The sequence below is a fragment of the Drosophila miranda genome, chromosome 3, assembly GCF_003369915.1.
Source record: "Drosophila miranda strain MSH22 chromosome 3, D.miranda_PacBio2.1, whole genome shotgun sequence".
Classification (NCBI taxonomy): Eukaryota; Metazoa; Arthropoda; class Insecta; order Diptera; family Drosophilidae; genus Drosophila; species Drosophila miranda.
Genome location: NC_046676.1, coordinates 4,438,982 through 4,455,019, shown reverse-complemented (window position 1 = coordinate 4,455,019; position 16,038 = coordinate 4,438,982). Strand labels below are relative to the sequence as shown.

Genomic DNA, 16,038 nt, shown 5'->3' with positions numbered 1-16,038 from the left:
CTTTGAGCACTAGGCGCTGAAGGGGACGGACAGACGGACAGACGGACGGACGGACAGACAGACAGGGCTCAATCGACTCGGCTATTGATGCTGATCAAGAATATATATACTTTATGGGGTCGGAAACGATTCCTTCTGGACGTTACACACATCCACTTTTACCACAAATCTAATATACCCCAATACTCATTTTGAGTATCGGGTATAAATATCCCTAAACTCTTCAAATACCCGACATAAATGTAAAATATAAGACTAGACTGGCAATTCTACATGATTCTACATACATTCTACACGAATTACCCAGCAGCGAGACTCTTAGTGAATGCAATCGATCGTTTTTAGTTCAAAAAGTGTCCGCTGCTAAATATAGTGGCGCTACTTCGATTTCGGCGATTAGTTACATTTTACATTTAAGTTATAAATTTAGAGCATGGCATATAATTTTAATTTCTCTGCCGCCTCTCCACATATCTTTAATTTTAAGCTTTCTGTTTTATCACTCCTCTTCATATTTTGGTGTCCCATTTGTGGTATCCTTTTGGGGCTGCTTTAAATTTGATTGATCGTTCCTTTTGTTCGCGCCCGTGTGATTGTGGGGCAAACTTTATGACATTGATAAATTTTTAATAAATATGACAAAATGTTACGAGGCGTGTGGCACATCTCTGTTTGTTTTTTGTTTGTTTTCTTTTTGTGTATTATTTTTTTTGTTGCGGCATCAGGTGCCTGCCTTGGATTTGCATAAAGTTCTGCAGTGTTGAAAAGAGTAATTTGCATAGAAAATACTGCCGCACTTGGAGTGGATTTCGGCTCTTAATACTTTTCTTTTTATTGTTTTGTGAGTATTGTAGGAGGTGGTGCGGGTAGCAGACTGATTCAGCGAATCCAAAATTCACTTAAATTAAGCATAAGAGACGACAGGAGAGGCTTTTTTCTTGCTTGCCTCGCTCTGCCTTTGATGTGCCGAGGCCATCTGGGAATCATATTCAATAAGCCGGTCCTGGCGGGGTAGTTAAAGAACTTTACGGGGTGGAGGGCTCCTCTCCGCCAGGGCCAATCGAGTCCCCTTTGATGGTGCTCAATAAATTTGTCTTACATTTCATTCAAGGCGCTTATTTGGCCGCGCCTACATTAATGACGGCTTCAGGTGAACGTGAACGGGAATAAAATGGTTTATCGTCCTTTAATAGTCGAGTAAACAGTAGGCGCGAAATAATTGCGGTGGACATTCGTCAGGGCTCCCGTATGGATTCGATAGGCCGCTCACGTCCTGTCTTAAAATGCGATTCAGGACTTGTGAAAAGTCCTTTGGCTCTGTTGTTTGTACGCCTTAAAAGATATTTTCGTCTCAACTCAGCCCAGAAAAGATTCGGCATCTTGTGTATACTTGAACTTGAGAGGTCTCTCAAGGCGCGTCGTCACGTTCCGCTTTCCGAAAGTATAATTTATTTCGTCAGCAGGCCACCGCCAATTGTGACCAGTTACGGGTTGCGTGTACAGCGATTTCCATATATGTACATATGTACGTACATATACGAGTATTTGTGCAGTGTTTTGCTTTTATTTCTGGGAACGCGTCGATAATTACAAATTACGCCTCGGCCTGATCTTCTGATGATCCGCATCTGAGCTGGTCTCGGCTCTCGTTCTCAGAGCGCGGGCTTATCAGTTAGATTCTGTTTACGGGTCCCCATCCCCTCAATTTGTTTTTATGAATTATGCAAGCCAGTAGTCCAGTCCCGGTCTGAAATCGCAATTGGCACAATCCGGCAATTGCGCAGTCTGCAAAGGGAAGAGTGAATGTTCGACGGGAAGGCAATCTATTGGCACATTGCAGCAGCTCTACTTATAGACGGGGATGACTGTGCCAATGGCTGGGGCCGTTATCAGGCACGACTTGCTTGATGGATGCTTTAATTACATTTAAGACGGACAATCGGATTCGAGGCGATAATAAATTTGTTGAGGTTTCGTGGGAAACCTTTCAGGGCACCCACTGTTAGTGGGAAAACACAACTGGCAGCGCGAGGTTCAAATACAGAGATCTGGAGGCAAAGAGGCAAAATTTGTTTCTGAATATCGATAGCGGATTATAAGGTAAATCACAATGCAGCAATCCTTGCTGCTCCTGTCGCTGGCGGCCCTCGTCCTTAGTGCGGCAGTTGCCCTGCCCCTGAGTGTAGAGGAGTCCGCCGAGAGGGGATCCAGCCTGCAGAGTGAGATGGAGATGGAGTTGGAGAAGGAGCTGGCAGAGAGTGTGGAGGGCGATGAGATATTGAGTACGGGCTGGGACAGCAACGAGAGCAGTGGTCCGAAGACTGTCGTTAAGCGATCGCCTGAAGCGGCTGCCAATGACGCCAGCAGCTCCTCGGAGGAGCATGGAAAGGACAAGGCCAAAACCAAGGCGGACAGCTCCGGCGAATCTTCCGAGGAGTTAAAAAAGAAGGAGCAGCAGCCGGCACAGGCTGAACCGGAACAAGCAGAACAGAGGAAAAGAAGATCCACAGAGGCGGCTGGCAAGGACGCCAGCAGCTCCTCGGAGGAACATGGAAATGACAAGGAAAAAGCCAAAGCCAAGACGGATAGCTCGGGGGAATCCTCCGAGGAGTTGAAGAAGAAGGAGCAGCCTGAGCCGGAGAAAGCCAACAGGAGAAGACGTCAGGCCATCAAGGACTCGCACAGCGCTGAGATTGTGGATGATGATGAGGATCCCCTTCATCAAGACAGTCAGGCTGAGAAAGAGGATGGACCTGTGCCTGCCATCACTCCACCGGACAACACCAGCATCGAGGACTACGCCCAAGGATGCGAGGTGATGGAGGTGAGCTCCAAGGAGGCCAACGAGACAACCTACATCGAATGAGCCCGCACATTAAACATAAAGTAGATTTAAATAAACTAGAAAAAGCCCCGAACAGGCGTTCCCAACTTTTGACATTTCCCTACCCTACTTTCGCCTTCTTCGGCTGTGGGGAGCACCTTATCAGCGCCTGCTCCCGCCCTTATCAAGACAACGCCGTCAATGTCGTCGCAGCTCAGTGGCGATGATGCGATGTGCCAGTCTGATAAGGGCCTTGTATTTGTGTCGGTGTTTCTACCCTTGAAGAGGGTATTGGGACTACTTTTCACAGATATTTGCAGCGCAAAGAAGCATGCATTTTTCAATACTTATGTATTCTGGATCACCAGCAAAAGTCGTGCTGCTATGTCTCTGACCGTTTTTTCTTTCATCTGTCTGAGAATTTAAATAAAAACTTGCTCCCCAGTTGGCTCATCCTTCCCGCGTGCTGAAAGCTGTCAAGATCTGATCTCCAAGACGACTATTGTTCAGTTGTTAGTGGAACAAGAGATCTGCGAGGGTATCTGACGCTTCGGTTCGGCTTCCCTTCGCTTCTTTCTGAAGTAAGTTTTCTCGTTTGCGAAGAGTGGAAGTATTCCTTCCATGAATTCAGATTTGTTTTGTGTACTTGGTGTTTGGACTCACTGAAAATGTTGCTGTTCTGTTGCCATTTTTCTTTTGGCATCATCCTTTTGTAAGGCCTGCCTGTCTCCTGTTTCTCAGTGCCCATTGCTGTAGTTCCTTTTGGTATTCACGTTTCGGTTGATAAGTCACGTTCTGTTCTGCTCGCTTCCAGTCCGTTTTCGCTCTGCCAATCTTGTGGCGAAACTATTTTGCTCATAATCAAATTTCCCATCAGAATGACATCCATTTGTTTCTGTGTAGAGCTCTGGCACGTCGCAGGCAATCATTAAATTTTGAATTTTGTAATGAAAAAATGTAATTATCTATCTCCAATTATAAGTTGTTATTTTGCAGAGTTATGTATGTGCATACACTCAGAGAAAAGTGGCATATTAAAAATAGACACAACCATATTTAAATATGGCTTAAATTCGGTCATTAAGTGAGATGAAATACATAGAATTATCTTTGATTTACAACTAAATGTGCTAATAAGTCTTTTTAAAACGGTCAAAAATTAATCTAAGTGTAAAACACTTTAACATAAATTAGTATATCAAATTTGTATGTGATAGTTTTAATCTAAATATAAAAATATTTAATTTAAATATGAAATATTTTAAATTTGAAATACATCTATATGAAGGTCAATTGTAAGCTTTCTTTTGTATTTGATACTGTTTATTTGATTACCATGCTTGCGCAAAATGTAAGCTAAAACACTTTCTTTTGAATATGTTTACTCAGTACTCGCTCAGTATGCTGGAGGGGAGCAAGAGGGTATGGTGCCCAGCTGCCGATCGACATTTACCGATTTATACTGTTTTTTCTATCATCAGCCAGCGCCCAAGGCCCGCAAATCTGTTGGGGATTCAATTAAATAACTGTTACCCTCACATTCTACACACAAATTGGATGTTCGCATAGTTCTGCAACAGATGTACATATAATCTGCGGGTAAAAAGTGTAGACAAAGAGCTCGGCAAAAAGTGCAACACGTCGGGAGGCAAGAACGGCATCCCAACCACGCAGCAGAAAGGCAGAGGTTGGGGCAGAGTCAGACAGAGAGAGAGAGAGGCGGGAAAAACTAAGTGAAATATAGTAAAGGGGAGAGGCTGGCAGGCGGCGGCGGCAGACGTAAAGAATGAAGAACAAAAAAACGTGAATGCAGGCACAAAGGAAAACTTCTCGAAAATTATTTTAGTTGCCCGAGTCGTCGAGTGCAGTCGTGTGGAAGTTACGGAGAAGCCAGAGAGAAAGACGTAGGAGCGGGGAGCCCAGCGGGAAGAGGAAGGCGAAAGTGTGAATACATTTTTCATAATTATCGGCCAAGGGGCAGCCATTCCGGTAGTATCCGGCGGGCTAAAGCATTCTGCCTGCAGCGATTTCCATTGCAATTGCAATTTCCATTCAAATCGAAATCCGAAATTGCACAATCCGTTCAGTCTGCTCTGCTGGTTATATAACTCGCAATATTGGCCAAGATTGAAAGTTGATTCTACGAACTTTCCATACAACCAGCGAGCGTGGAAAAATCCTTCTGCCAGACGCTCGTTGAAAAGCCGGCAAGCCACAAATACAAATAATATTTTTGCACGGGTGAAATTTTGACAGGAAAACGAAAACAAGCAAGCAAAAAGAACAACGTTAAAAGTTTTCACAAGCAAAAGAGCAAACGAGAGAATAGACAAGAGAAGAAGCGCCGCAAGCAAGAGCAAGCACAAATTTATAAATAAAATCAGCAGCACGAGGAAGAGAGTGGCAGCGACTGCGAAAAGTGTGAGAGAGAGACAGAGGGAAGAGAACAAAAAGAAGCAATGCCGGAGCAACTGGGTCTCCAGTGGTCGACGCCGGAGACAAAGAAGAATGCGCCCATTATCAAGATGTCCTGCGGCATCGGCGACACAGATGCCTTTCCCGCCTTCGATGTCGATTCGGATGCGTATGCCTCCAAGGACGACACCAAATGGGGTTTCCTGGTAACCGGCGGCGCCGAGTTTCACATGCCGCTAACAGTCTTCCAGGTGAGTGGGTCACAGAGGATGGGCACAGTCTGGGAGTCCTACCATCTGCCTCTTGATAGTTCTGCAACAGCTGCAATTGCGGGTCTGTTATTACACGAGTACCCTTTGCAGAGGGTATTATGATTTTCGCCAAATGCTCACAAAACAGAGAAGAGAGCGGAGTCGACATGAAAACTAGTCCGTCAGTTTTGAATACATTTCATTTGGAGCCTTCAAAATCGCAGCAATAAGTCAGTCCTTGCAGGCACAGTAATTTTGCTCTAACCAAAATTCAGAATGCTTTAGTTCCATATATTATTTCTTTATAGCTCAGATAACATGTGGATTCAGTAGGAACGAGCGATTGGCAAGGGTATCAATGACTTCGTTCATTCGAAGATAGCTTTCATTGTTGTTGTCGATATTTTTTGGTCGAGTGCCAAGAACCGAAACTCGAAGTCGAAATTTGATTCAAATTAAGCCATGACGAAGTCACTTCCAACGTAAATTGGATGGCTGCCGCCTAAAAGAAAGGCACATTTTATTGTTTCTCCCCGCGTTCCACGTTCGATCTGTGTTTTGGGGGCATCTGCAGCGGATGCCGTGCCATGACGTTCGGGGCCGCCACGCCGCCTCTTTTTGGCTCACTTGAGTCAAGTGAATGTACAATATTTGGGTTAACAAAAGGCGCCTATTATTCTACATATTGCATGCATGAACATAAGTATGTGAATTGCGCTTCAGTCCAATAAATCAATTAAAAAAGTTTTGTATCTGAGATATATACAAATACATTCACCGACTGCTGTCTTCTCTTATGATTTATTTCGAATATTGCATTGTTTATCCTACAGCTATGAAACGCACTGTACTGTAGATAGCCCAACAAAACTATTTGTATTGCCACATTTTACTTTTGACGTTTCGCGTTTGGCTTAAAAGAAGAAATATAATTTTTTTGTTTTGTTTGAAAAACATTTTAAAAATGGGCCAGCAAGTGGGAGGGTATGCTGAACCATTTGGGAAGTGTGTTACTTGTTCCATAGTCCTACACTAAAGATTTCCTCATAGGAAAACTAAAGGAAAAAATATAATGAAAAAATATAGAACAAACGTCAATATAATAACATAAAATTTAATTAAAAAATAAAAAAACTAGACTTCTTTTTTTTGTGAAGTTTTGTGTGTGAATATAAAATATTATCAGAGAAAGAAAAAAAAAAAAAATAGAATTATGTTGTTTGCTGTTACTGTTTGAGCAACTTATAGAAAAGTCAAAGGAAAATGTAGTTAGGATGATCAAAAAAAACCGTTTCATATGAATGAAAAAGTTGAAATTTTAAATTAATTAATAAAAAAATAAGTAAATCGTATAACATGTATATTAATGCATATTGTACCTAAAAATACATAATACATAGAACATAAACATTAAGATTGGAGTTAGTACTGTATATTATATTTTTTCTAGGAAGGAGTAAAACAAACACATTACAATAGCAGATTCGTCGGAAAAAAATATTTTAATATCAAAATAAACGAATGTTCCATTTAGTTTTGTGGTCTCAAAGTTTGCAATATCCATGTGCAAACTATTCAAATTCGTAAGATATTCCCAAAACATGCAACATGTATTTTCTAGAGTTGGTAATCTAATGCAGAAATTTGCCCATGGTACTCCCCAAGTCGAATAAGTTATATCCTCAAGAGGCGCATCGTTTTTGCTTTGCTTTCGATTTCCTTTCTTTGTCTGGGTGTTGCTTTTTGAGAGCAGACATTTCATAAACATACGAGTGTGTATAGTAGTTTGTACATGTCATTTGCATCTGTCGTTCTAATATCGTGTATATCTGCCCAACCTAAACCAGAGATACGCAGTATTCTGGTCAATTGCGCCCCGACAGTCGTATCGCACGGTTTAAGTGTGTGTTTCATGTGGTCAGCGGAATGTGAAGGGACTTTTGGACAGTTTCATTATCAATCCTTAACCCGACTTCGCAGGTTACACCCGATGGTCTGGCTGACAAGGCGGGCATACGTCTGGGCGATATTATACTCGAGATAAACGAAGAGGACGCCACGCAGCTGACGCTGACCCAGGCACACGAGAAAATCAACGCCTCGCCCAAGAAGATACATTTCGTGCTGCGCAAGTAGGTTGCCCCAGATGCCCATCTATCTGTGTGTGTTATGCCTGCGTCTGAGACACTTTTGGGCTCTTTAACGTTATGTAATGACAAAAATACATATGTATGTATGTTTCCTCACAGCATGGAGGAGGACGATCAACTGGGGCAGTTTGAGGCCGGCGAAGAGAAGTCGATTGTGATGCGAGTGCCAAAGCCGATGCCGCCGCCCAGTGGTGAGTGTTTTCTCTGGTCTGTCTCCATCGCATGACCTCCCACCTAACGAGTACCCACATCCAGGTCCAGCTCCAGCCCCAGTCCCATTACACTTCTCGGTACTCACTTGGATTTGTATCTATATTTTTGTAGACTTCCACCCAACCCCCCTGCTTGGCTCACGTTGTTGGCATCCGATCATGTGGCAAGACCCGCCCGAGCCGCCAAAGCCCAAGAAAAAGAAAACCAAAACGGAGCTTGATGACGAGGGCAACGAGGTGGTGATTGAACTTAGCGAGGACGAGTCCTCGGACGAGGAGGAGCAGGTGAATCAACGCCCACATAATTGCATGCCAACAACATTTGCAAAGCGAAACTAACCCATTCTATCTGTTTTCTCTCCTGTCTCCTGTTTGCACTCCCCCGCGATTCCCAATCGAACCACCGTTTTTTCTGGCAGGAGTTGCCCCATCACCGCATCATGCGGAACATTCGGCGCTTCTTTTCGGAGGTCGGTGACAATCGGGAGTTACGCAGCAGCACCATCGAAAATATGCTGCTGGCCCTGCCCACTGCATCCAGGGCCAAGTGAAGAAGCTCCGGCTACAGTCCCCCTAGACCCCTTGTCCTGTATCCTATCTATCATGTACATAATTTGGAATATATTTTTTGTGTGTGCCTCTGTGCTTGTCGATTGAATAAAACTCCCAACCCCAACAAAGCCCAGAGTTAATCGAGTAAAGATCCTGCCCTTTCTGATGGATTCCGTGCAGGACGAATTCTGGCCAGCTCCATTGAGATGCGCCTGCTGGAGATGCAGCGGAAGCTCTCGGCGATTGCCGAAATACCCAAAATTTTGTCCTCCACCCTGGCCACGGTATCTCAGAGCTTTGGCAGAATGAGCGAGGAGGAGGCCCAGGCACAGGCCGCGGCCTATATACAGCGAAAGTGCTCCTACGATGAGGATGCTCTTGACTACGAGCTGAGGGATGGCGGAGACGAGGACGTGCTGGGTGACACTGACATTGACACTGACACTCACAGTGTTGACAGTGATGAGGATGATTTGGTACAGGTACAGGACGGTTTGAAGCAATCAAAGCTGCTGAAGGATGTCACCCCGGAATCGGATTATGCATCGGAAGCCAATTACCCGGCAAATGAGGGAAGCGATGCCAGCGATGACTCAGAGGCGGAGTCGGAGGATGATGGGGGCGCGACTGGGAATGCGGTGTTCTTTATGAAGCTGCCTGCAGCGTCAGTCGAAGACGCCACCTCCTATCCCTCCAGCAGTTCCGAAACCGACGACGGCGGCGACTTTTTGAGCACCACTTACACATGGAATCTCCGCAACATACCCAAGCTGCGTATCAATGATGATGAGGCTGAAACGGATGCCGAACTGACGCTGAGCCCGCAGCAGCAGCCGCTGCAGAAGGAAGAGCAGAAATCTATGGCAGACACTTCAAAGGTGCGTCCTGCCACACCCACACCTCAGGCACCGCCACAGGAGTCGGCCGAGGGGCAGACACAAAAGGTAATGCCAATCATCAGTGCCAACGCTAATGTGCCAAAGCTTAATGACTGATTCCTTTCACACAGTTGCTGTTTAAACTGGACAAGCTGGAGCGCTCTTGGCCCTGGGCAGACCGTGAGAGAATCATTTACAAGTGAGTTGACTTCTTCACCCCTAATATACCTCGTCCACTATGTACTCTGTATGTCTTTCCAGGCAATCCACATGCCATTTGGTGCCCCGCAAGCCGCTGGGACTGGTCGGACAACGAATGCAACTGCTCCTCAAGGCGAAGAAGCAGTAGTCCAGCTTTGAAAAAGATCCCGACTTATATAGAAGTTCAAAAGGCGGAGAGATTGGTGCAGAGGGGAAGGGAGGCAACCAACTTTTAATTGAGTTCATTATGCAACAACAACAGCAGCCCTGACTCTGGCAGCAATTACCAGCCACTCACACACACCAGGGCGTATGTGCAACAACTGTATGCAAACTTATTCGCTCCTGCCACACACTGCCTGCCGCCCTGTCGATTTAGTAATTAAAGTGCACTCCCTGATGCCAAAAAATCACTGCCAAGCACAAGCGAAGTTGAAGGCAAAAGCAAATGATATTTTCACTCCTGCTTGTACTCCTGTTCCACTCAGGTGGCTTTTATCTTGGCCAAGCTCGTGCAATATTCTGGCCATCTGCTTTTGTACATTAGAGCCAGAAGCACTTATCCCTCAAACATCTAAACGTGTGCGTCGTCTTGCCACTCGGGGCACAGACAATGCCTTTGCTTTACTCAACTTTGTTTAATATTTTCCCATATTTCTGTAAGGTTTTTTTTTGCTAGTAAAGACATTTTAATCTATTAAGAAGTTTTCATTCTTGGAAGGGAATTTAACATTAACAACATGTCGACTGAAGAGTTCTTGCTACTTTTTGTCACGGCTAACAATAACATTAAGTAAATCTATTCGGTAAAATGTAGGTATGTAGGTATTTAAATGAGATTCAAACTGAGTGATTTTTGACAACTTACAAGCACGTGAAACTATTCTCTCGATTCACCAACATCCAGCGTAATTGATATGGTATGATAAAACTGAGTGTTTCGTTTTCTGTTGGGGTTTATAAGTTCAAAAGCAAAGTTTTGAGCATCACTTTCATCCAAAAGTTAAAAAATGCTCGCAAATTTCAATAGCTTGTAAAGCTTTCCATACCGTCCATAGCTTAAGGGACTCAAGTGTCCTTTGCTGGGCCACACTCTTATGTATATGTATGCACTCGTGTAATGTGTTGCTTCTGCTCTTTGCGCAAATGTTTGCCTTCTGAGAAATGCACTTCCAAAGCTGTCAGCACTTAAATTACGCAGAAACACAGCTGACACACAAATTAAACATCTCATTTATTTGCCTGTTGCTGCCGCCTCCTTTGATAATGGAGAATGGAGTAACTCCAGCGCAATGTTCGAATGAGCAGAGCAGAGCAAAGCAGAGAGCAACTTCATGTTTTCTGTGCTTTTGAGAGCGCGAATAATCTCCGAATAATGAGTGAGGTGAGTGCTCACTTGTACCTGGACGTGATACAGCCGTGAAGCGGCAATAAAATGCCACTTAACACACCAACTTTACACGGCAGGAAAAAAAAAAAAACCAAGCTCGGAGCACACTCTCCGACTCGGCATTCGCGTTCAGCCAACTGTCTGCCACTTGCAGTGACGCCATGAAAAGCCACAAACTCGCACACACACACACAAACACACACACAGACACAGCACAATAACGGCAACAGGAAATGGACAAACAGGAGCCACACCGCAACGGATAGTTCTCAATAAATGTCAACAAATGTTGACAGCAGCGCAGTGGGACAGGGACCGACCTGCGGCATTGGAAATTCGTGTTTGCACTGGGGCACTGTGTGGTGGGAGTGGGTCAGCTCTGGCGCACTTAAAGTGCTAGGGATGAAAGCCGGCCATCGTAAAGATACCATCTGAAACTTGGAAAGAATATCTTTTCATTTTTTACCACAAATACATCATCATCATTTAAATGATGTAATCTTTTTTAGTTATTTTTATTTCGTTTGCTCGATTTGAGGCACGGAAAGTGCAAAGGGAAAACTGGCAAATGCAGATCTCTGCAGATTTGGTAGATAGCTAACAGCGAAAGAAAGAATTCTCTGATGTCGTTGCTGAGCCATGTTAATTTAGCAGCGAGCTAACAGCGAAAGATCAAATCAGATCACAGATTTTCTGCGCGATCTGTGCTCTCGCCCGTGACTACGAATCTTCTCCGGACCAAATATTTCGCTCTCGTTTTTTGGTAAGTACGATACGGAGGCAGTTAACAATGGTTTTGAGCCGCCCACACAGCTGAACTTTTATCAAAGCTCTTATTTCCCTCTGTCCCTCATTGTAGCGCAAGAATCAGTGTGAGTTTTAGGGTGTATTCTACCGAAAATAGGATTTATTCTAACTCTTTGGTTTTGATAAATTCTATGGGCAACATTACACTATTTTTTGTAATATTCGAATATCCTGGAGACTGTACTTACCTCAACTCTGGACTTTGATACCCAGGAATTTTTGATACACGTCAATAAACATGTCGTCGCATGGGTTCCTAGTGCTCTCCTAGTGCTGTCCAGAGTGACAGCCTGGCCCTCGATCAGTGGACTTGGGTGGGGCATGGACAGTGGCGGGGAGGAACAAATGACCCACTTCAAATGGCATTCATTAAATAAGCATTATATTCTGCTCTTTATTGTGGCTGTTGTTGGTTCGGGGGATTCATTAAAGAAAGTCAAAAGTTCACTAATTGGCTAAATAAGAGATGGTACAGAAAAACGTACGTCGGTTTTTGGCATAGATACACATAATTAAAATTTTATTCCATTTAGTTATTTCGTACATAGCACACTAAAAGCGATTGCCAGAAAGCTCAGCTTACCACAGAGAGAGGCGTAAGGGGACTGGGGGATGTACACCTAACACTTAACACTTAAGACAACAATGATATTTGATATCCACGTAAATTCTAACATTCATAAATACTCGTACAATAAATAACATATGCTATCATAAATGGATATTTCCATCGCCCGACCATCGCTGAAATCAATTTCTCTTCTTCCCACGAACGGAGGGTATAGCCCAAGTAAAAATTTGGGGAGAGACTATGAAAACTTAACTGAGGTACTTGGGTACTTGGGTACTTGGGATGATAGTTCTTGATAGTTGGTGGGTTGCACTTGCCCGCAGGCGAAATTTATTTCAGCCATGCCTGCCATGTTCATTACTTGATTAGCGGTAGTCATATTGATGATTTGGTTTAGTTTCAGCTGCTTAAAACTATGAGATGTTGTGTGACCTGCACGGTGGTGGGGGGTGGGGGTTGGGTTGATTCACTTAAAGCGCCTCATCGGCTATCTGCTGATGGCCTGCTCTCTCCATTCGGACAATGACAATGCCCCTGGCATTCGCATGGGGCTCTCCGGCTGGTCTCTCCGCTGCATCTTCCGCTATGGTCGTCATCAGTGTCGGCTTTCTGCCGGCGACAGCTGCCTCGCCGCCTGCCACGAGCACTGCTTCCGCGGCTCCCACAGTCAGACAGGACGCTGGATCCCGCTCCTCCATTAGGGGCTGCTGTTGGCGCGAGTTGTCAATGGTTTGTCGGCGGTGTCGGAAGGGGATTTTGTTGCGCCAGCTCTCGAGGAGGCTCTGGCTACCCGTCATGCTCTGGCTGCGGGCTCTCTGGTCCTGCGGCTGGTGTTGGTTCTGGTTCTGGTGGTGTGGTGCCGAGGAGGCTCGTCGCTTGGCCGACAGGTCCTTTAGTCATACCTTCTCCTCGCCGGGCAGGGGCGGTCCGCTGCGCACGAACTACAATCAAAAGAACTGAGAATTTGCTATCATGGTGGTTGGCAGGTGGTGGCAACGGTGCGTTTGGTTTGAGTTTCAGTTTCTGTATCTTTATCTTTAACTTTGTATCTTTTGCATGCGATTATTTAGCATTGTTCAAATGTTAAGCCAATTTTCTGCAGGTGAGTGAAGTGAGTTGTCAGTATTTTTTCTGTCTGTGTGTGTGTGTGTGTGTGTGCATTACTCATACGCGCCGTAACCCGTGGGACTAAATTAATATAAAAGGTTTGGGGTTCAGGTTGAGGCTGAGGCTGGATGGGGTAGAAAAAGCGTGACAAGCTTTTAATATAAATCTTACCGAGACCTGAGTGGCTGTGTAGGAGTTGGTCCGCGGCCGATTGCTGAAGCACAGCATCCGCCACTTGCGCTTAACCTGGGCAATCACCTCGCCGTTGAAGAAACAGAAGAGTGTGGCCACACACAGACCCTGCAAGGACAGAAAAAGAGAGCAGACGCAGAAGTAGAGGTTAGGTTTCTCGTGACCATTTCGCAGTTGTCCTTATTAAAGTTTCTCCACAGCTAGCAGATGGTCCTAATACAATATACCTACTATAATACAATTTTGTATATGTTCTTTTATTCCTATCTATCCACTCTTCCGCCTTGCCTATGCTGGGCTCAATATTCATTTCGCCTGTCAAGTAGCAGACATCCGTCCGTCAGCCTGTTCGTCCGTGGGTTTGCCGAACTGCCATTTGTCTCCTCCACTTTCCTGCTTGATTGTCGCAGGCGGCAATCCCACATTCCCGTATAAACATACATATACTCGTATACTTATGTAAATGTTTAATGTTGCGGCCGGGTACGTGCATGGGCTGCCAGGATGACTACTGTCGGGATTTCTTGTTCGCACTTTTGCCTGGGGCTTCCTTTGATTGCCACTACTCACGAAGGGCCATCATAGACTCAATCAGCCGCAGTTGCCATTCATTCCAAGGCTACCAAACACACTCCCACATCGAAGAATTCTCATACTTTTGCTGGCTTTCAGCAATATTGGGGTTTGCATTGAGGCTCTTTTCAGGTATATACACATTAAGTTGAATGTTGTGCTGGCATTTCGGCTATGCAATCAAATCTACTTTATTTAAAGATTCGTAATTTTTTCATTCGGTATCAAACGTCCTCAATCTACAGGGGCCTACAGAAAGAAGGGCTCCCCTGTTTTAATTTATCCGATACTAATATGAGTATATGGGTATATTCGATTTTTGGCGAAAGTCCAGATGGAAGTCCGACCCCATGAAGTACATATATTCTTGATCAGCATCAATAGCCGATGTATAGCCATGTATGTCTGGCCGTCCATATGAGCGCGCAGTGCTCAAAGACTATAAGAGCTAAAGCAACCTAATTTTGTATCCACACTCCTGTGATATCGCCCCTGCACAAGTGTATTTTGCCCCACCTCAAACTAATCATTGAGAATGACCATATCTACCAGACTGCCGAATCTGGATCAGACCGGATCGCTGGCTACGCAGCGCCCTACACGTTCTGACTGATTTTCTGTCACTCTCGCACACGCTATTTTTCGTTCAATGTTAGCGCCTTCTGGCGGAGGAGAGCCATACTGACTGAGCATCGTTCCCCCTCGTTTGTTTTGGTCTCACTTATCCCAAGGGGGAATCTTGGGATTCGATACTGTTCGTTTACTGCCTGCAGTGATTGTTTTGCAATAAATTTCTAATTCTTAAAAGCTGGTAGTTTTCTGTAAATAAAATATTATTTTAAAAATCTCCACTTGTGCATACAATCAGAAAACTTTAAACTATTTTGTCTATAAATACAATATTATTTCAAGGTTTTGCATTTTTATAGAATTTGTATTGTTTGTCTTTCATTTTCTGGCCATAGACTCTGCTCCTACATAGGAGTACATTAAAATGCAATTCAGAGTACATTCACTCTACCTCCTGTCCTCTCTTTGTCTTGTTTATGAGTTTCAGGGATGTTGGGGAGTATTGGCACTCAAATATAATGTCCATGGTGGTGTAACCAACTGACAATGAAGAGTCAGATTTTGTGTGAATTATATGGACGGAATCTTTGAATGATTTTGCACATAGAGTCTTTTAATTGCAGCATTGCTCCACCAAAAACTCCTTCATCAAATTATAAAGATATGTATGTGTAAACACTCCGTACCAGCTTACACCCAAATAAAACCCACATGACCATATATAAAACTTCCGTGCTCCTATTGGATATGCAAGATGGTCAGCATAGTTGGCTTGGTTTACATAGTTGGCCAAGTAAATAAACCAATTAGCAAAGTAGACAAATCGCTCGGGCAAAAGTTAAGTTCCAGCCCGGAAACTTCGGACGGTTATCGTCGTATATCACGATGATTTTGGTTGACATTTGCTGTTTGCTACTTTCTTCCTGTCTAAAGGAAGTTTTTAATTCAATTGCAGTACAATTTGTGTGTTTGTCTGCACATCTGTTAAATACAAACTGTTTCCGAGCCCTCGCTCTCGAGCCCTCGCCAAGAGATCAAGAGAGACTCAATCAGGGGGGAGATTACGGGGAGGACGCACTGGGAAAATGTTTTGAAGCTGACAAAATGCCAATTGCAGTCAGTTTTCCCCGCTCTTGCTGTGGCTAAATAAACGCGCTTTTATACAAATACACTTTCATTTTTGGCCAAGAATCTGCTGGCTTTTGCATTCCCCTCCGCACTTGCAACAGAAATTATTTAGATATTCTTTACGCAGCTTAAAACTTGTGGCAAGTCTTTTACGACTTCAAGCATTCCTACAGCTGCCAGCCACAATAAATCCAAATTATATGCAACCTCAGAGTTC

The 16,038-nt window shown here is 44.3% G+C and overlaps 3 protein-coding genes across 7 annotated transcripts in view; 2 read left to right on the top strand and 1 right to left on the bottom strand.

The window, feature by feature from the left end:
• Window positions 1-1,993: 1,993 nt before the first annotated feature.
• Window positions 1,994-2,935, top strand: LOC108160870 (transcriptional regulator ATRX). Its single transcript, XM_017295132.2, has one exon. The coding sequence runs from the start codon at window positions 2,111-2,113 to the stop codon at window positions 2,864-2,866; it is 756 nt and encodes a 251-aa protein (XP_017150621.1). The 5' UTR covers window positions 1,994-2,110; the 3' UTR covers window positions 2,867-2,935.
• Window positions 2,936-4,648: 1,713 nt separating this feature from the next.
• Window positions 4,649-10,178, top strand: LOC108160919 (PDZ and LIM domain protein 7). 3 transcript variants are annotated; one of them, XM_017295201.2, is made up of 6 exons: window positions 4,649-5,490; window positions 7,471-7,622; window positions 7,740-7,831; window positions 8,585-9,348; window positions 9,414-9,481; window positions 9,544-10,178. In XM_017295201.2, the coding sequence occupies exons 1-6, from the start codon at window positions 5,284-5,286 to the stop codon at window positions 9,629-9,631; spliced, it is 1,371 nt and encodes a 456-aa protein (XP_017150690.1). In that variant the 5' UTR covers window positions 4,649-5,283; the 3' UTR covers window positions 9,632-10,178. The 3 variants fall into 3 exon arrangements, with proteins under 3 accessions (XP_017150690.1, XP_017150688.1, XP_033247516.1); XM_033391625.1 differs by lacking the exon at window positions 4,649-5,490 and adding an exon at window positions 7,294-7,407; XM_017295199.2 differs by lacking the exons at window positions 8,585-9,348; window positions 9,414-9,481; window positions 9,544-10,178 and adding exons at window positions 7,965-8,137; window positions 8,272-8,532 and having other exon boundaries at window positions 4,686-5,490.
• Window positions 10,179-12,172: 1,994 nt separating this feature from the next.
• Window positions 12,173-16,038, bottom strand: part of LOC108160895 (calcitonin gene-related peptide type 1 receptor) — a 33,210-nt gene continuing 29,344 nt past the window's right edge. Inside the window, exons 10-11 of one of the 3 annotated variants that reach the window (XM_033391732.1) lie at window positions 13,536-13,658; window positions 12,173-13,192 (exon numbers count right to left, since the gene is read on the bottom strand). In XM_033391732.1, coding sequence (XP_033247623.1) covers window positions 13,148-13,192; window positions 13,536-13,658 — 168 coding nt within the window. In that variant the 3' untranslated portion in view covers window positions 12,173-13,147. Of the gene's footprint in view, window positions 13,208-13,529; window positions 13,659-16,038 lie in introns of all 3 variants that reach the window. The other 2 variants (XM_017295166.2, XM_017295165.2) reach the window with 2 other exon arrangements.

What these genes read in the sequence shown, in the direction of transcription:
- LOC108160919 (XM_017295201.2), top strand. Translation starts at nt 5,284, where the DNA reads ATGCCGGAGCAACTGGGTCTCCAGTGGTCGACGCCGGAGACAAAGAAG. An exon ending in GCCGATGCCGCCGCCCAGTG is followed by an intron (nt 7,832 to 8,584) that starts GTGAGTGTTTTC and finishes GATTCCGTGCAG; the next exon opens with GACGAATTCTGGCCAGCTCC. An exon ending in CCGAGGGGCAGACACAAAAG is followed by an intron (nt 9,349 to 9,413) that starts GTAATGCCAATC and finishes CCTTTCACACAG; the next exon opens with TTGCTGTTTAAACTGGACAA.
- LOC108160870 (XM_017295132.2), top strand. Translation starts at nt 2,111, where the DNA reads ATGCAGCAATCCTTGCTGCTCCTGTCGCTGGCGGCCCTCGTCCTTAGT.